This window comes from Kogia breviceps, chromosome 2 (genome assembly GCF_026419965.1).
Source record: "Kogia breviceps isolate mKogBre1 chromosome 2, mKogBre1 haplotype 1, whole genome shotgun sequence".
In the NCBI taxonomy this organism is placed as follows: Eukaryota; Metazoa; Chordata; class Mammalia; order Artiodactyla; family Physeteridae; genus Kogia; species Kogia breviceps.
In genome coordinates this window covers 171,522,104-171,543,084 of record NC_081311.1, presented here as the reverse complement: position 1 = coordinate 171,543,084, position 20,981 = coordinate 171,522,104, and the positions used below count along the sequence as shown (strand labels likewise).

Sequence of the window (20,981 nt, the reverse complement as noted above, 5' to 3'; positions counted from 1 at the left end):
AAGCAGCAGCTTAAATGAATGGCTGTGTGTCTGTAATAATTTTGACTTAAAATGTCAACTGTATTTGAGATGCCATGTGCATTTAATCAATGTCTCTATATTGTAAAATAAATATACTTCAGTGTGACTGCTGTGCCAGCCCTAAATCATAATTCACAAAGACTAGAACATCTCATCCTCTCTATTGACAGTCGCTAATGACAATACTGATTAAAATGGTATCTGTCTGCCATATTATTGTTAAACAGTCTATTAGAATTTCTACTGCATGCTATAACCTACCACTATTTCTCTTTATGTTGATACATCTCTTTTGGAATAAAACATGATAGATTTAAAGTTTAATACTGAAAATGCAAAACTTAAGAGCAGAGCTTATCAGTAGGTTTAACCCATATTTCCAAACGAAGAGAGTTCCTTCTGTCAGAGATTCCAGTACTCAGAGGATTTGATTCTCCCTTTCAGAACTAATACTTGAGTTTTTCAAAATGAAAACCTCAGATTAAAATAAACAACAACAAGAGAAAAAATAGCAATTGTCATTTCAAAATCAAGTCAGCCTATTGAAGCATCTGCAAGTAGAAACTGTTAGTTACTATTTTTAGAATAGATTTCTTAGAATCAAGAATTAACTCAGTAATCCATTGTTGAATGCATATAATGGGCAAGGCAGTGAGCAATAGCAAATTTGGTGTCAGATACGCCCAACACCATAGAGTTACTGGGGAAGGGGAGTAGATACAGTCTTACTAGCCAGGATGGATAAAGGCTGGAGGAATCACACAAAGATACAGAGGATGCCTTAGAGAGGTCAGCAAACTAGTCTAGAAGTGGTCCATGCAGGCATATTCCATAAGCAGCACAGGCCATGGCAGTGAAGAAAACAAATGACAGGTGAATAGCTGAAAGTCAGATAAGATGCATGAGGTTCAAAGAAAACTATTCTGAAACTAGACATATGTGGCTAGAGATGGAGCCAGGAACGAGTGTTCTGGGTGTGACCTGTCAGAAATAACCAAGTTCCACTACACCAGGACTCTAGTCTAGGATGATAGGGTTCAAAGCGGGGCCCACATGGGACCAAGGGTACTAGGCAATGCTACCAGGAAGACTCCAGAGTAAAAGCAATGAAGGCAGCACTTTGTTTAAGAGTCATGGTTACTCAGCTCCGTAGTTTACTGAGTTCTGTGGTGGGGCTACCAGATGCCCACAGTGAAGAGCAATTACACAAAGCTGACCAGGGTCAGGGGGGAGACTACTGATCATCTATTTCTGTGTTTCATTCGGGAGACTAGGACCAGGAAGAACCTGAAAACTGGGTTACACTTATGAGAAGACATGAGGGGAAGGCAAAGGGAGAAAAAAATGAAGCAAAGGCAGAGGTACCTGGAAGAAAACAAAAATTCCTAAGACATGGATCTCATACTCAAAGTGATATAAAACCAGTGGAAAATACCAAGATGATCCAGACCAATTCAAAGAAGTCTAGAGTAATCCAGACTTCTCCACAAAGTGTGTCCTGAGCATATTGAGATTGAGAAGATGTTGGGTGAGCTGGAGTTGGAAGGCTGACCAAAGGATTCAAAATGTCAGGGGAGGGAGTTGAATCTGCCCGAGGGAAGGAGAATGACCTACCTCGTCCCCACGTCTGCATTTGTTGCAGAGGTTCCTTGGTACCTATGCTTACTTTTCACAATACAAGAACAATCATCTGTATATATGTTGAATGCTTAGGTTTTTGGATTACTCTTGTGTTTTTGTGAGTTTCTTCCCCGTTTCCCTCTACTCAAGTCACAGTATGGGGAAAGAAGTTGCAATTGAAAGTAGTAAAACACAATTAAGGGGAGAAGGTAGAATAAATAGGAAAATATTCTGACAGCAAATTCCAATTAATTTGCCAAGGAGTCTTTACAAAAGTATGTCAGTAATCATATCACTGTTGATGTTAAATACCCTGGTAGACTGTGGATAACAAAGGCATGACAGAAACGTAGAGAAGGTGGCATGGGTAGTCTGGCGTAGTGTCTCAGTCAAAGGTCTAGAAAATTGGTCAAAGCCACCTCTTTCATTTTACAGTCCATCTTCATCATAAAAACTGTTCCTTCACATACTTTGAAAATTCCAGGAGGCAAAAGGAAGGCCGAACAAATCTATGCTATTGATTTTCTACTATATATTGACTAGAGTTCAAATTTAAAGTGGAAAATTACAGTCCCTGGGGGAGAAGAAACCTATCCATGGGAGGAACTAATACCAAAAGCCCCAGAATTAGGGTTTTTACTGTTCACTGGTGATTTTGTCGGCAATCAGTCATAAACCGCTATTTCTGGTCTAGGCACCCTCCAGCTTTCTCTTGAGTTTTGAATTACATAATATTTTAAAGAATTCTTTTGTGGGCATGTGGAGGTGCTACTTTTAGTCATTCTCTGCTGAGACACTTCTACTTTGATTTCTGGAGCTATGTGGCTTTTTTCAGCTGCTAAGAAAGCCTTAGGAGAATAGACAGCAGCTCAGGTATAGACAAGCACAAAAAACTAAGACAATAGAAGAGTTCATTCCAGTTTTATTTTCTTAAGAGCTTCCACTCTTTTATATATTTCTTTAATTTGTAGTATAAATATTTTAAATTTGTAGTAGTAAAAATAAAATCACTTTTTACTTTTGTTTTATTTTTCAAAGAATTTTATGACTATGTAGCAGCATAGAAACAAAAGATGGGGAGGGAAATTAGGGAATCATCAGATCTAATTGGGAATGCAGACTAGGGCGATCCACTGTCCCTATTTGCTTAAAACTGAGGAGATTCCCAGGGCATGGAGTTTTCAGTGCTCAAACTGGGATGAGCTGGTCGCCCCAACAGAGACCAAAGGACACACTGAATGTGAATATGTTTAAAGGCCAAATTTTCCTTTTGCCTCTAATTAGATTTTCTACTTTGGCAAGTTAAACGTTAATAGTCTTGGGCTAGTTCCTTCAATTCAGTGACAGTTCACCTTGCGAAACTGACTTGTGAGATACCGACGCTTATCTACGTCCACAGACACATCTATGCTCTAATCATTTTCAGTCAATGGCCAAGTAGTTGATAACCACAATGATAGTTTATACGCATACTGCAAGTGTATAAAATGTACGTATCTCTCAGGCAGATAAAAACTTCCATTCAAGAAGGCAGTTACACAGCTAAGTTTAGATATTGATACATCTTACTTTCAATATTTTTACTAAGGACACTGCTAATGGTTTAACCACAGTTTTATGGGATTCAAGGATGCTCTGGTTATTTAAAAGGAGCTTAGTAAATGTTATGTCACTTTAATAAAGCCCTACCACACTTTAGGGCAAGGTTGCATGTATCAAGAGAACACATCTGACTTGTTTACGGTGGTTATCTCCAAACTGAAAACAACACTTATTAGACAATCAATCAATATTTGTTGTATGAATGAAAGATGTGTCAGGAGAGAAAAGAAATAAAAGATTGGTTGTTTACTCTCAACATGTTTGTTGTGTACTTAGCAGTGGCTTGGTCAATAGTATTGAATAAATTATATCAAAAAAAAAAAGATTAGGGATTGCTCCACTCAACCTAAAAAAGCAGTTTGGGAAGAGATATTGAAAATCCATTTATTTAAAAAAGGCCTGGAGTAGTTTTTTATGGGCGGAGAGGTAGAGAGGGGCTGGAGGGTATACATCTGAATTCCACCCATAATTACGGTCATAACCTTACAGTTTGGCTCTTAATCTTAAATCCTATTTTCATTGTTAATAATTTCATATTTATGGGTCATCTTAATTAGATAGTAAATTTAAGTAAAGGGTTCATGTTGTATATCTTTTCCTGGGGTTCCCCAGAGTAGCATTTAATAGATACTAAAGTAATGAACTGACTGGCAAATTTTTTTCATATCATTTTAGATGGAAATTCATCCTTCCTACTGTTAAAGTACTTCAGGGAGGTCAATTCTACCTACCACCTATTCAGAAACCTCATTCCAGTGCTTAACAACCATCTTCTTTTCAATATCTAACCTCATTTTTTTCTGACAGTGATTTTGGCCCATTTTCTCTAGCCTTGTCCTCAGTGGAGATGGTGAACAGCTGGTTACTATAACCAGTTAACTCATCCTTCAACCTTTTCTTCAAGCAGAAATTAAAAAAAAATATATTAACTCCCAATGCAGTTCACCCTCTTTCTTATTTTTGCACCACTTCCACTGTTTTCAATATTTTCAATATTATTATCTAGCATTACTGAAGGGCACAACACATTAATATCCAAATAAGTCTACTCCAATTAGCATACCATATAAGCCAGTCAATCAGCAAAAGCTTATTAAAGGCCAACACAGTGAAAAGCATCATGAGGAAGTCCCTTTGCTTAAAGGAATTTACAATCCCACTGAGGACGAGACAGACGTGTAAAACCCAAACTAAAAGCCGCGTCGGCCTGTGGGGAGTACTAACTGAGGAGACATGAACTATAGAGTTTTGATGAGAGAGACATGCAGGTCAAAGAAGGGCTCATAAAGAGATGGGGCTTAAAGTGGGTTCGGAGCCTGGCAGGACTCAGAGAAGGAAAGGAGGTTATCCTAAGAGAGGGCACCATCTTAGGGCTTCACAAACTCGTTTTGGGTAATAGTGAGTAATCTGGCTGGAGTGGTGAGTTTGCAGAAAGGAACAGGAAAAAACAATGATAGGAATATAAATTTGAATAAGAATATAGAGGGTACTGAATGCCAAATTAAATAATTTTATTTTTATAAGTTAGTAGTTCCCATAGTATAAGTTAGTAGTTCCTGTTTTATAAGTTAGTAGTTCCCATATTTTTATAAGTTAGTAGTTCCCAGGTTCCTGGGATTGGATGCAACAGAAACATCAGAGGGTCCCAGGCCCTAGCCTGGACCTAATGAATCAGAATCTCATGATAAGGTCCAGTGATCTATAACTTTAACAAGCTCTGTAGATAACTCTAGAGTACAGTTGGATTTTTGAGAACTACTAGGTAATTGGGAATCATCTCAGCTCCTAGAGCAGAACACTACTAATATTTTAAGGATGTGCTACGTATCAGGCATTTTTCATATATCATCTAATGTACTATTAGGTAGATGCTATTATTATTATTCCAATTTCACAAAAGAAGAAACTGAAATATGGACTAGTTAAGTAGCTGCTGAAAAAATTACGGAGCTGGGATTTGAACCTGAATAGAATGACTCCAGAGGATCTGCTCTTTGCCACTGTGCTATATTGCATTTTAGGGCATGAGGTGTTCATTAAATATCTGATAACTGAATGAATGAATGATTGGTAGCTCTGCCTGGGATGAACTGGAATGAAGAAAGGAAGAAAGCAGGCAAATCGGTTATGTATCTACTGAAGCAATCTAGTCATAGATAACAAAGACCATGATTAGAGTATGGCAGTGGAAATGGAAAAAAAAAAAAAAAAAACAAGTCCCAGATGGAAGAGACAACATTTTGCAAGTATCAACAGGATTGCTGGCTGATGGAAGAATGAGAATGGAAAGAGGGAGGCATCCCGGATGTCACAGGATTCCTGGCAGTGCCTCAAACAGAATCAGGGAAGTCAGGATGAGCTCATGACTTAGATGGGTGACTGATGAATTAGATTTTAGACATGATGAAGCTGAGGTGAGGCCGGGCCACCACGCAGAAATGACCGACAGCTAGCTGAAGAAACAAAACTGGACTGTCTCCAAAATCCTGATGGATGTTATTTAGCATGGTTGAGATAATAGTTCTAGATGTGCAACCCAGTAATATTTGTATATTTTTATATCCTATACCTGTTTTTAATGGTTCTGGGAGGCCTCTTATTCTATGAGGAAAACAGGTACAGTTATTATGCCAAAGGTTCAGGCCGTTAACCTTAATTATTAACCATCTCATGTTACTAGGGTGCTGTTTTATATATTGACTTAAGACAGAAAAACCCAGTGAATGGCAAAAATAAAGAACTATGGGTCTATGAAAGTATACAGAGAATTATGGCTGGTGTCAGTGCATTTTAAAAAGCTAACACAATGGTAGCAATGGTCAGGAGGGGTCTTGGAATTGTTATCAGTTCAAAGCCCGTCTCCAGCAAGGCTGTTTCCCTTCTCCACGACTCGCTCTTTGCTATTTACCACATTCATCTCCCATGCATCTAGAAGATGGATGTTAGTGAATTACACTGAGGTTCTCAGATAAAAGGTGCAAAGTAAAGAACTAATTCCATTTTTCTTTCAAGCAAATTATTAAATCTATACATGTCATTATCTAATAGTATTAAGTAAACATCCTACAAGGACATGACATTGTGCTGGACATGGTACAAAGCAAATTAGGCAAATACAGTCTCAACTAGGAACTTACGAGTGTTTATATATATGAATAAAACTGTTATTAATGTGTTTTGTTATTTAATATGAGTATGCAAATGGGCCCATTAGGAAATCCTTTGCATTTTATTAATGCAGCATCTTAAATGATTGTATTTCACCTTAGATGCTAATGAAGTTTATTTATGAATGTGTAGCTTCCACTTTAGTGCTTGTGAAAGTTCTTTTTAGCATTGCAATTTCTTTAAAAGTTAAGCCAATTTTTTTTTTTCCACTGGACTTTTGTTCTGATCTGTTAACAAATCTAAACCTCATTATCCAAGAGAAGGAATGAGGTAAACAGGTCTATTCTTCTTCAGTGCTCTTTTGTAATTCACATTAATGTCAATGGGAGCTAGGCACACATATTAAGAGGAGAAGAGAACCCTAATTAAACAAATAGCCTTTTGGTTGACATTCTATGTGATAATTTTTTATTGTGATAAGTATGAGAAAATCATCTTGCTTTGGACAGCCAAGAACAGAACTACCGAGTAATCAAGTTTACATAGGGTAGGAGGGGAAAGCTATGAACAGCCATCAGATTTTAAAATGATTTTGAAAACAAGCTACCCATACATTTTTATACTAATTAACTCCATCAATGCCTCTCGCCCCTCCATTGAACACATACACCCCTCCAAACAAATAAAGAACGATAAAGAAACATTTGCAGACATGCTTGACAGCTGAAAAAAAAAAAAAAATTAAAGTCAGACACCAAACAAACTGCATGCTGGGCACCATAGCAGCTCATTTGTCTGCACTCAGCCTATCAGAGGAGTGGCCCATCTGTCTCTGGGTCGTCTTTTAGTTAAGAAATAAATGCCGACCAAGCAATCCTAAATTTGTTTGATCCAAATTTAATCTATACTTTTTAGTTACCATACTTGCATCTCTCTCCATCATTTTATACCGCTTGTCCTATTCATAGAAGCTCCTTCTCCAATTCTTTGCATTCTGCTGTTCACAATCTATTCATATTATGATGCTAATTTTCCCCTCTGGTGCTTAGCTGCAAATGAACAAAAGCTAGGATGTATAATACATAAATATATAAATATTATCAGCTATCACACCACTGGGTTTAATGGAAGTCAATATCGGTATATTACACTCTCTACTTTGCATTTCTATTATGGGCTCAACACTGCTGGTCATAAAAAGTAGCATTCTGAGTCCAGCCCTGTGATAGTAATAAGGAAAAAAAAAAAAAGGGTCATTGCTCTTCCCAACTCAAATGAAAAATTAAAATTGCTAGGGCACTTAGCTCAAAGGAAAACTGGCAAATTAAAAAAACGAAGAAACAAAATATTCATGGCTCATACTGTGGAAGAGAAGTAAATAATTTAAGATGGACTGTGAGGTGAGAAAATTCAGTTACCAAAGAGGCAAAAAATGAGGCTAACTAAATTCCAGTGTGTTTTCATTCTATTTCTTTTCCTCTGCAATCATAGACAGCCGTGGAGGAGGACATATGGCTGCACCAGGAAGTAGCCTTTGACATGCAAATTTATTTTTTTGCCACAGTCATATATTTCTTTCAGACTCAATATCTGCAGCCATTTTACCCTGATCTGCAAGGCACTGTGTTTTCACTGTATTTCTATATCCAGCTCGAAGCTGAATTATGAACTTTGACCCACTTTGACTTTCATTTTTCATCTGAAATTTCATGTTTCCAACTGGCCTCTTCTTCGTGAAACCAAGCACCTAAACGCTAGCCTGTGCTCGGCCTTTTGCCTTTGGGGAAATGACTGTTACAATTTCACTGGTCTGGTTACATTAGCTAGGTTACCCTTCATACCCATAAAATTGAACATTTTACAACCACTATCTAGAAAGAGGTAATGACAGGCATGGCTGCATTATACTTATTGTACACGAGACTTATAACAGACGTTATGGGTTCAAGGTAAAGAGCAGAAATGTAGGACAGATATGTCATGCTCTCTGGAGTTTTAAGTATTCAGTCTATCTAACCTAATTTAAAAATCAAGTCAAAATGTATCTTTATGGGTAATGTATTATAAGACAACTTCCAAGGCAGTCCAATGAAATAACTCTGAGCCATGCATTAGGAATATCAAGTCCAAAACCCATCCATACCTTCTGTCCTGAAATACTGGAAGAAGAAAAAAAAAAAAAAAAAAAAGAAGAAAGCAAAACAAAAAAACCTGATTCTCCATCTGAGTCCATTCTCCATTTTTATTCAGCAATAGAAAGTTTTACTGAATTAATTCAATAGAAAGTTTTTCATCACCAAGTGATGAAATAACCTTTGAACACAGTTCATGGTTACATTTAGAATGGGGTGACCCGAAGTTTATACAATATAAATGATTGAATGATTTTAGTTTTATCATTACTTCTTAGAGTTTACTATGCAAAATTGTCCAGGCTAAAGATAGCATGGCCACCTGAAATACACAATAGCAATTAGAGGAAAAGTAAAAAAATTGAAGCAGAAATTTAGTGGGCTCCAAGTGAAAGGCAATATCTGACGGTTGGCTGTCTGGGGTTGGGCCTCGAGGGAAGACAAGAGGGGAAGTCTACCAAGCCAAGCACCATACTTTGTGAGCTTTGCTCACAAAACTTCACAACTCGGAGAGGATGCGTTATTACCCCCAATTTACTGATGAGTAGACTGAGACTCAAAGGGATTAATGAAGGCCACGGAGCTTGTAAGGGGCAGATTTTCAATTCAGTTAAGAATTTATTTGGTGGCGGTGATGTCTGTGCTGTTTGTGGTGGTGGTGGTGGATGAGGGTGTGTGTGTGTGTGTGTAGGAGTGTTCTTTTTAAAATAATTCACAGCAGATGTCATTATATAGAGTTGCCCTAGTTTCAATAAGATATATATATAGGCAGATACCGCAGGTTCGGTTCCAGACTACGGCTGTGATAACGCAATAAAACAAGTCACACAAATTTTGTGGTTTCCCAGTGCATATAAAAGTTATGTTCATATTATACTGTGGTCTATTAAATGTGCAATAGCATTATGTCTAAAAAAACAATGTACGCACCTTAATTAAAAGATACTTTAAAAGATACTTTATTGCTAAAATATGCTAACCATCATCTGAGACTTCAGCGAGTTATCTTTTTGCAATAGTAACATCAAAGAACACTGACCGCAGATCACCAAAACAAATAAATAATAATGAAAAAGTTTGAACTACTGCATAAATTATGAAAATGTGACACAAAGACAAAGACATGAACTGAGCCAATGCTGTTGGAAAAATGGCACCAACAGACTTGCTCGATGCAGGGTTGCCACACTTCAATTTGTGAAAAATACAATATCTGCAAAGTAAAATAAAGTGAAGCACAACAAAACGAGGCATGCTTGTAGTACATTTGAGCATAAAATGGATGAAACATAGACGCTTTACCATTTGCAAAGTTTAGAAATAAAAGTTGTTGCCTCTGTGTTTTAAAAAATACCTTTGTCATTAGGGTTCATGATTTAATTTTTTCAGTGTAGAAACTGAACCAGTGTATTCCTGAGGTATACCTGCATTAGCTGAGTTAGGAAGAAATAATAAAGAATATCCAACTGTTGGGCTGGGAGGAGCAGAGTTAAATATAAGCAGCTGCAAATCAAGTTCACCATTCAGATTATAGACCATGTGTCTTTAAAATGTCTACTTCAGGTATGAAGTATCATCACTTCAAAATGATACTTCAGGTATCATATATACTATATACTAAAACATATACAATTTGGGTTACCTTTTTGTTATAACTTTATGTGAAACTGGTTTAAAAATAATCTTCCCATATTCAGATGCTGCAAAAATGAAAAAAAAAAAAAAAAGCAGGAATAAGGTGATTTGGCATTAGTACCCCAGCGTGCTAAGTTCTGATAATATATCTGCTGGAAATTCAGTGTAGCCTGTGCAGATGCACACTATATCAGGCTGGTAGCCAGTTACTGAGGGTGACATGACACCATCCCTTCTGATTCTACCTTCTTCATAGCACCTACTAGAGCCTGAAATAATCTCATTTATTTTGAGTGAGTTGTTTATTCTCTCTCCCTCACTGGAATATAAATTCCATAAGAGCCATGGCCAGGAGGTCTTGTTCAGCACCATATAAATTGACTGTTGATTCCCTTGAGTTCTATCCTAGGCAAACATCGCACCACTCCCTGGGAAATTCATTGTTATAGATAGTTTACATGTTTTGTTTTTGGTTTAAACTCACCACAAGAAATTCAGAAGTCTTTGATTTTTTTTCTTCCTTTGTGAAGATAAAAGAAGTACCATTAAAGCAGAGATTTACTGCTGTATGCCCAGTGCCTAGAACAGTGCTTGATGCAAAGTAGGCCTTCAATAAATGGTGTTAAATAAATGAAGAATAATTGTGAATGTGCTTGGCAAAGAGGAGGTATTCAACAATATTACTAATCAAATGAATATGGGCAAACATACTAAAAACAGAAATGAAATTCCGATTGGCAGGCTTTACTCTTTGTTCTTTGTTAATCCATTAAAAAAGGAGTTTCCTGGGCAGACCAAGGGTATAAAGAAACATACTTGATCGACATCAAGCCTTTCCATTTAGGGTCCAGAGCAAGTTGACAGGTCAGAGGTTTTCAAAGTGAGTGGTCTATAAAATCAGGAGGAGACAATAGCTGCTATGATGTAAAGGAATGGATTTTAAACACAAATCTGTGACAGAATTCAGCTTAAAGGATATAAGGATTGACAAGTTTATTAAATAATTGATAAATCAAGAACTGACTTGAATTTTCCACGCTAGACAGGGCAAGATTTTCTTAGCCAAAAGATAGTTTTCTTCAGTGCTTAGAAAACATCTACTAGAACCCAGGAAGGCAGAGTAGGGCTGACAGCCATGTGGCTGTTTTTGGAGGGGTTTGAACTTCACCCCTTGGCTGCAAGAAGCCACCAGTAGTCTTTTCTACAGGGTAGTGTCATGAATACAGGAAACACATAATGGAAAAATGTAAGCATCTTGATCCTCTAAAATTCTCTTTCAACAGCAGGTAAAACAGCATACAGGGAAACTATCAAAGTTTGTAGGTTCTTAAGCTGTGTATTTTTCAATATACAATAATTCAATAATTTCAATATACAGTAATTCACGGCCTGTGTAAGAGCCATAGCTGAATCTGCCAAGAGGTAATTCTGCAATCAACAAAACACATGCATACTGGAATCAGACAACAAATGTAAAGATAGGAATTAATGAGACCCCCCCATCATTTTTTCAAAACGTTAGGAAGTAGGTTAAATTAACTAACTGAGCTAAACTGTGCTACTACATGTCATCAACACAAAAGCGGCCAGTGAATATCAGAAAAGCACACAACCCTTAGCTTCCCACAAGCAAGAGCAAAGCCACATCCAACTCCTCGAGATCCTTAGAGCAATCAATCTTTTTTAAACAAGAAACTAAGTCCAAAGCGTTTGAGCAACAGATGAGAGTTAAAGCAAAATCTGTTAGCTAATGGTAACAGTTATTGCGTTCTTTGTTGTTGAAAATGTGCATGTAGCAGCATCTCCAATACGCTCACAAACTCAGATGCAAAAGGCTATGGAAAACAGTTGCTATTTCTACACTGGAGATAAAATCAAACGCCACCTTTCGGATCTTAATTTTGCTAAAATAGTACGAGGAAACAAAATCCAAATTGCTAGATGTCTCAAGGATCTAGGACCTGTGATTTCTACCAGAGGAAAACACAGCAAATACTGGATGACAACAGGAAGAGCCAGCTCTGTATTCCGGGCAGTGGAGAATGAACCTGCCAAATCCCATCAACTGAAATCAAATACAAAGTTCAGGCTTACTTTAGTAATATTCTAGAAAATGGGATATGTGAAGCTCTAATAGTTTTTATACTTACAGACTAGTCAAATCCTTATAGTTTTCTTCTTTAACACCTTAAAGAGGGTTTTTTTACCTTACAAATTACTGATATTAGCAGTATTAATAATTATGATAATAGCTATATGGTTTTCTATTGATGATGCAAAATTTGCTACACACTTAGTGGCTCAGACAACAGAAATGGGCTGAAATTAGGGGTTGGTAGGCTGTGCTCCTTTCTGGAAGCTCTCCAGAAAGAATCCATTTCTCTGCTTTCCACCTTCTAGAAGCTGCCCACAGTCCTTGGGTTACAGTCCCTCCGGTCACATATTGTATCTCTCTGTACCTTTCTTCCATAGTCACATCGTCCTCTTCCACTTTTAAGGCCCCTTGTTATTACTTTGGGCCCACAGGGGCAAATTCAGGATAATCACCTTAAGGTCAGCTGAAGTGCAACCTTAATTCCACCTGCAACCTCAATTCTCCTTAGCCATGCAATATAACATACTCACAGGTACTGCAGAGTGGGACATGAACATCTTTAGGGAGGCCCTTATTCTACTTACTGCAATAATTTACATTTATTGAATGTTTGTTACTTGCCAGGCACTGTTCTAAGCAAGTTACTTGTAATTAAGCAACTATAATTCTCATAATAATAGTAGATTCTATTGTTATTCCCATTTTTCAGATGACACAGAAAGAGATTAAATATTACAATAACTTGCCCAATGTTACCTAGAGAGAGAGAAAGCAGAGAAACCAGGATTGGCATCAGAGTTACACATACAGAGTCTGCATTTTTAACCTCTGAACTCCATGGCTGCAAAGGTGACTCTCATCTAAATATACTGCAGTTGCACCTTATCATTTTTTTTTTTTTTTTTTTTTGTGGTACACGGGCCTCTCACTGTTGTGGCCTCTCCCTTTGCGGAGCGCAGGCTCCGGATGCACAGGCTCAGTGGCCATGGCTCACGGGCCCAGCCGCTCCGCAGCATGTGGGATCTTCCCAGACCGGGGCACGAACCCGTGTCCCCTGCATCGGCAGGCGGATTCTCAACCACTGCGCCACCAGGGAAGCCCGCACGTTATCATTATTATCAGGATGATTATCTAATAGCAGTCATAATAGTTACCCAGAATAAGGGCAAGTTAAAAATTTTAAATGGCAAATGGAAGACCACCAGGAAAAACACCAGTTTTTGAGAGATATGCCCACTGGTGTTGATGTTATTTGTGTCCCTAAATGTCACTTTGTAGTTTCAAGGTCATATGTATGTACACACACACACACACACACACACACAAACATGGAGAGAAAGGTGAGAGAGAAAGAGAGAGAGAATACATATATGAATAACAGATATGGAATAGAACTTTCCATTTCTGTCTAAAATTTCCGTGGAACATCCCAAACTGAGAACATGTGATGACAAATACCACCCAGCATTCTTAAGAAAGACATCTCCTAACGGTTTAATAAGAGGTGCTAAACTGGCCCATCAACTATCACCTCTCATCACTCACCTTCAGCCCATGGAACAGAAGGGTAGAGATTGAGAAATGGATTTTCTTTGCTGGGAAATTATGGGAGTAAAGGAAGTAATGGAAAGAGGTGCTTCCTCCTCTCACTCCCAACAAAATAAGTGAGGGGGCAACGAGAAAACCCCTCAGAAAATTTGGAGGTAATTGTATAAAAGGAGACTGACATCCCATGTCGTACCTGTTTGCTTGGTGATCTGGAGGTGCCAGGCTGGCTGGGGGGGTCTCTATGGCAGGTGGGGAGAAATGGGAACATTGGGAACAGGCTGCACTTCTCTCATTTGGAGGGGCAAGAGTTCAGTAATTCTAGTGAGCCAAGCAGATGCTCTAGAAGGAAGCTGGACGAAAGCCACCTTAAGCTGCCATCATCAAAGGAGTCTCCCAGCTGGGTAAGGAGGCTCCAGCGCTGTGCTCCCTGAGGTCGAAAGGTCTTAGGAAGTCAACGGAAAAATAAATCTCCTATACCAGTGATGGGTGCAGTAAGGAGCCCCCTGAAAAATCCACAAAAGTGGCTCACAAAGAGCCCCAACTGCCAGATTATACCAGACACAGGCCTCTGTTTTAATAAAGTCCTGCCCTTCCCTTTGTCCCAGAGACGGAGAACCAGAAGAATGTGGCATCCTGCACGCTGTAGGGCCCTCGCTAGGGTTGAGCCCTGAGGGGCAGCGGAGAAGAAAGTGCTGATTTACATCAGATGGTGCATGTTAGCCGCTGACCAAGAGGGTGTTTTAACATCCAGAAGTGACCAGAAAGCCATCAGCTTTCTGATGTTGCTCATTTTTTCAGTTTTCTCAGAAAACTGAGAGGTCATCAAATCGTGGACATTCGGACAACACCAACAGGGTGTATTTGAAGGCAGCCGTAGGAGAAGAGAGAAAGTTGTTTTCTGATTGCACCCTGCTGAGCTATGCCTGGTCAATGGACTGACTGCCTATGACATCCCGTCTCTCAATCCCACTGAGTTAGACGGCTGTATACTAGCCTCATTTTGAAAGTGAGGAAAGCAAGGCCCAGGGAAGTTAAGTCACATGTGCGATGCCCAGCAGCTTGTGTATGAGGGTCATGGGTTCAGATCAAGGCCCTCTGACTCCAGATGCGATGACATCTCCACTGCACCTCACTGCCTCTGACGACTAAGGTGCCCACAGACCTGGCCATGGGCACACCTAGAATCATGGGGTGGGGGGAACGAGCTTGTGGTTCATCTAACCTGTCTTCTCTAATTCAAAGGCGGTATTCTGGAGGTCACAGTTGAGGACTCCCTCACCTCTTCTTTTCCCTGTGTTGATGGAAGAAGCATTTTCTTTATCCACATAATGCTTTGGTACCAAGGGCTACAGGCGTTGCCCATGCCTCTACCAAGTGTTGGCTTTTCTTTGACATACATTTATGGCAGCTTCCTGTCATCACCATGAGCGTCGGAGCCAACCAAGAGGCCCCTTCTGCCTCTGCAGGAAAGGATTAAGCACAGTCACCAGTTAAGATTTTTAGGCATCTACATATGATCCAGCAATCCCACTCGTGGGCATATATCCAGACAAAACTATAATTCAAAAAGATACACGCACCTCCATGTTCATAGCAGCACTATTCACAATAGCCAAGACATGAAAACAACCTACATGTCCCTCGACAGCTGAGTGGATAAAGAAGATGTGGTACGTATATACGATGGAATACTACTCAGTAATAAAAAGACACAAAATAATGCCATTTGCAGCAACACGGATGCAACTCGAGATTATCATGCCAAGTGAAGTAAGTCAGACAGCGAAAGACAAATACCATATATCACTTATATGTGGAATCTAAAATATGACACAAATGAACTTATCTATGGAACAGAACCAGACTCACAGACATAGAGAACAGACCTGTGACTGCCAATGGGGTGGGGGAGAGTCAGGGAGGGATGGATTGGGAGTTTGGGATTAGTAGATGCAAACTATTATATATAAAATGGATAAATAACAAAGTCCTACTGTATAGCACAGTGAACTATATTTACTATCCTGTGATAAACCGTAATGGAAAAGAATATAAAAAAGAATGTATATATGTGTGTGTATATATATATATATATATATATATATATATATATATATACACACACACACAAAACTGAATCACTTTGCTGTACAGCAGAAATTAATACAACATTGTAAATAAACTATACTTTAATTTAAAAAAAGATTTTTAGGCATCTAGCTGAAGAGGAGGGAAAGCTTGCATTTTTTTTTGAATGCACACAAATGAGTGATTTCATCAGCAGAAACAAAACAAAATAAAACAAAACCATCCCAACTTTGCCTTCAAAGCAGGTCCCTACCTCAGCATGGCACCAAATCCCTTCCTCTTTATTTTCCTTTCTGGATCTTCATTTCCCTCTTTCTGCTTTTTCTCCTTGACTTTGAATTTGCCCTTTTCCTTCTTCTTCTCCTTTTCTTTCGGTTTCTTGACTTTCCTGGCTTTATTTTCTGCATTCTCTAGCTCAGAGTTCCCCTGAGGGGCAGATTCATAATTCAGAGCTCCTTGGCCAGAGTGAGAGCTCTTATCAGAGAGACCATCTGTACAGAGAAAAAAAATCAATACACATGGTCAGGGGTACTTACTGTTAGTATCTCAAGAAAAGTTAAAATGTAAAATACAGAATAATGAATAAAGGCACTCCGGAGTTCTACCCTGCCACGAGGCTACGCGTACCCTTTGAGGAGACAACTGCCTAAATCTGGTTACTTCAAGCAAGGTTTGCTGCTGGGAGTGGGGGACATTGGTTGCTTAGCCAGTAGTATAAAAGGTTTGATATGTGATGAAACACTGATCTCTCTGAAAGCAGCTTGTTAACCTTGATCAGCTCAGAACGCCGACGTGCTGGGAAACAAACAGGGTGAGTTTATTTCCAGGAGAAGTTTTTGAGTTCAGCTATAACCCCACTGCTTCCACCCAATTAAAGCAGTCAGTCCTTGGGTTGAGGCTGCATCTAATGACTTGAATAATAATGTCAAGAGATGCATACTTAGTGCTCCTAGCCTAAGGGTAAATGACAGTTGGTCCTTGTAGGAAATTGAAGGAGAACATTTCTTTGGCGGTTGCACTGTAAAATAAATCACATGTTGCATTATCCAGTTCCATGTTCGTTAAGCCAAAGGGCAAAACATATCAGGGAAATGAATTACTTTTAATATCAAAAATATAATTGTGACCTTAAATCACTTTTCTCTGTAGTTAAGCACCCATTCTTGCCTATGATTCGCAGATAATAAGGAGAGGAAGAAACCATTTCAGCAAGCTCGTTGCCCTACCAGCTTCTAATTCTTCGGGTCCATCGTAAGATTTGTCAATGGCTGCTCGGAAGCTCTCGTTGCAGCCTCGGCCACGGACCACGTGCGGCCGGGGCCGGTGGAAGGGAAGTTCGTTCTTCCTGACTTCGGCAACTGCAGTCTGCAGGCTCTCCAAGGAGCTGGACTTTTTCAAACCCAGAGTTGGACCGAAATCTTTGCTTGGAGAGTCTGGAAGAAAAAAGGGCAAAAGGTCACCCTTCCCCTAATGAGGCAGTGGGGTGGAGTGGGAAGGCTTGCTGTTGCTCTATCTCAAAAAGGGAGGAGGGGGGTTAAGTGGGTGGGACTTGGTGTTAAACCCTAGCGTTGCCACTTTTTGTGACTTTGAGCAAGTACTTTGACTTCTCTGAGACTTAGTTCCCTTTTCTATAAAGTTGTGGGAAGATTTAAAATGATATGTCATATATAGAAATAAATATGCATGCGTATATACATATATATGCACATGTGCACACATATATACATGACTTTGAAAGGCTACAGCAGTCTGTAGAGATTATATGTATGAGTGTGTGTATATGCACACACACACAGTTGCACACACACAGAGCACCTAAGAGTGTTTCTCTCACAGTTCTCATTCCAAGCACTTCCCTACATTGTAGCTTTTATTATTTCCAACATTGTTTTTATAATTATTAAGTAACGTATTATGCACAGAAATCAAAGAGCATTGAAGTGATTGTAATTTTTATGGTTAAACACTTTACCATACTCTAGCACTCTTACTGTATGGTGAATGCAATTTTTTTTAGTTGACAAAGCAAAGCAAGAAAGAAAACAACTTCTCTGTGTCAGTGCTTACTGTGCCAAATGTATTTCTATTTGGGTATCTAGGAAACAGGTAGTTTTCTTTATATGATATAACATTCCCTCCAAAAAAGCTAGGTGAAGTTTAATAATGTGGGTTCTGATATGTAAAATTTTTCACTTGCACTGTTTGTCTTACCTTGTCACCTGCCCCTTTTCACCCATGCCTTGACCCCCATTCCCACCCACAGCCAGGCCCCTAGTTGTCTGTGACAAGATCAGGCTATATAAATACCAACAGCACACGGATTGTTTTAAAGATGGAGGGAATCCTAGCAGGGCTCTTTCCCACCAGGGCCAAAGCTCATGACCCTCTCCAGTTACAAAGATTACTGTCATGAAGGGGTTACACGTGCATTTCTGGAAATAAACTACTTTGCAGTTTTTTAGTAGATACAGATTGAGTACATATTAAGGATTATGTACATACAGTACCTACTTCAGTGCCTAGCATATAGTAAGGCTCAGTAAACAGCCCTATCTTTTCTTACTATGATCAGTATTTTTGCTTCTACTAATGCCACCATCACGAAAATATCACTAGGTAATACAAGGAATACAAAAGAAGTACAACAAAGGTATAATGACTATATAGACATACATAAAGTTAAAAAAGACAAAATACACCCTCCCATATATTATGAATATATTAAAAATAGTCAAAATAATGACAATGATGCTAATAATTAATAATGCAGGGAGTGCTTAGTCCTGTTCTAAGTGCTTTACTTAACTTACCATAATCTTTACAGTTGTGCTACTGCCAAAATTGTTCCCATTTTACAAATGAGCAAACTGAGGCACTGAGCAGATAAATACCTAGTCTAAAGATACACACTTAATAAGCTTCAGAGCTGGGAACTGTCCTCAGGCAGCCTAATTCCGCCTTTTCTGCTCTGTACTGTCTAAAGTTGTACTTGGCCTCTACCCTCTACTTGACTATGGTCAAGCTACTTAAAATGGCCTCTAGTTTCCTCATCTCTAAAATAAGACCCTGAGCCTAATCAAGCAGACAAAATGCAAAAACTGGATGTTGTTTTACAGTTTCATCATTAACTTACAGGAGGCAATTTTGCACTTTGAACAATATACATGATGACAATAAACATTACATTTTATAGGCAACAGTGCATCATTAATAAATGCAACAGAGATGGCACTAAGCAAAAAAAAAAATTATAAGAAATTTCAGGGACAAATTTCAGGTGCTACTTGCAAATCATAAATAGTAAGGATACATCACTACTAAATCCAGAAAGAGGCATATTTCTTATAGTCCCAGGAAGGAAGGTAAGTGGAAGAAACAGAAATTGAATAAGATCATTTCTGACAAGAAAACAAAAAGCAACATAGAGGCTCTGGGTATTAAAGCAACAGTAAAAGCTTTGGAGTTTACAGAAAATATTTTACACCATCACTCCCTAGGGATCTGACATGAAGTTTGGTGAAAACATGAAGATGAAAACTATCTGAGAAAGCCTAGTTCCTCTGTCAACAACAGTAACCATCTTTTATTTATTAATTGCCATTCAGGAGATTATATTAGAGCCCAAATTGTAAGTATTCACGTCAACCTGTAGCAATAAATTCTGGGGAACATGAAAGTGAATAAATCATCCAAGACATAAGGCATGTTATCTAAGAGGAGCTCATCTAAAGCTCAGCAAGAAGTCATATTTGAGAAGGAACAAATACAGTGTTACTCATTCAAAGCAAACTGAACATTAAGGATTCATGGGCTTTGCAGGATTAATAGAGCCAGCAAGCAATTCACTTTACATAAATAGAAGTCACAAATTAGAAGTGTCAACTGATGTTGGCCAAAATTATAACCTAGCTCTACTGGATGCAGTACATAGTAAAACTAAAAGCAGAAAGGCGACTGAGTCTTGGTTACCAATGTGGACTCAGGGATTTTCAGGCTTGAAAACAACTTTCTTATTTATTTCTAGGGAGTAAACAGGATATAGTGGTGGAAAAACAAAGACTGATGTTAGAGAGGAGAATCTGAAATCAGGAAAGTCCTTACCAGGACTTAGGGGTGCACTGAACTGACCGAATTGAATCTCCACATGAAAAGGACCTTGACTGGAGTTCACATTTCCTTTACAATGTCCAAGGCTTCTGAGGGAAGGTTGAGGTTACTGGTTCCGAGGGACTATTATGTCAACGGATGGCATCAGCACTAAATATCAACAAAACACTTGGAATAAAGCCTTTTACCACACAAAGATCCTAAGTGAGCACAATAAATTGTCACAGTCAGTTCCTCTTCCCTACCCCCTATCCTCACCAGTTCCAGCTTAGGTTGCCATTGCGTTGGAAATTCTGTAGCTTTCAGAATGGGAAGATTCACTATTTTTAGCCTAACCATTTATACAAATCATGTTGTTTTCTAGGCTCCCACTACAAGTAGAGGTCTCTTTGAAGGGATAATATAAAGCTCTATCCTACTGAACTCATACCCAAGAGTGATGACTCCTCACATTTTCACCTGTAGCTGATGTGATATTGACTGTGGCTGATTTTAAGCAATTATCTGAGAGAGCAATCTCTGAATACCACGTGTTATCAGTCACAAGGTGGTCTGTGTCCAAATTTGAGCATTTACTTGTCCCATTTTGCGTATCTACAGAACTAATCTGAATATGATTTTTCAATAGCTTCCAGGCCAGTTTAGGTTAGGTGCAAATGCCAAGAAATAAATCTTTTCACAAACTTGAGTAGCATGACTGTATTTTTTAAATTTATGACTTCTGTGTTCAGTGACCATGTTCTCTACGATCCAGATAAACTTATCTTCCTGTCAGAAACATGAAGTTGACATTCACAAATTTCTTGAAACAAATGATACACTGTTTATCAAAGGTACTAAAGGAGGGATCTTGCATGATAAAAGTTATCCTCAAAGTGGTATAATGAAAATACTCTTAACGTTCCACGTGCCGAAGTTTTCCTTAAAGTAAAAGTCTCATAAAGAAACATCACAGAAATAATTGTTTTAAAAGACGCTACAGCATTTTTGAAGATTCATCTGTTCCCAAATGAAGGATTGGCTTG

At 38.7% G+C, this 20,981-nt stretch overlaps 1 protein-coding gene across 4 annotated transcripts in view; it reads right to left on the bottom strand.

Moving 5' to 3' along the window:
* The window catches only part of PARD3B (par-3 family cell polarity regulator beta), a 1,061,783-nt gene that overhangs the window by 308,519 nt on the left and 732,283 nt on the right, over positions 1–20,981 (bottom strand). For all 4 annotated transcript variants that reach the window (XM_059054028.2, XM_067026649.1, XM_067026650.1 and 1 more), the window contains 2 exons: positions 17,076–17,282; positions 16,103–16,340 (listed from right to left, as the gene is read on the bottom strand). In XM_059054028.2, the coding sequence (XP_058910011.1) occupies positions 16,103–16,340; positions 17,076–17,282 (445 nt within the window). The remainder of the gene's footprint in view (positions 1–16,102; positions 16,341–17,075; positions 17,283–20,981) is intronic.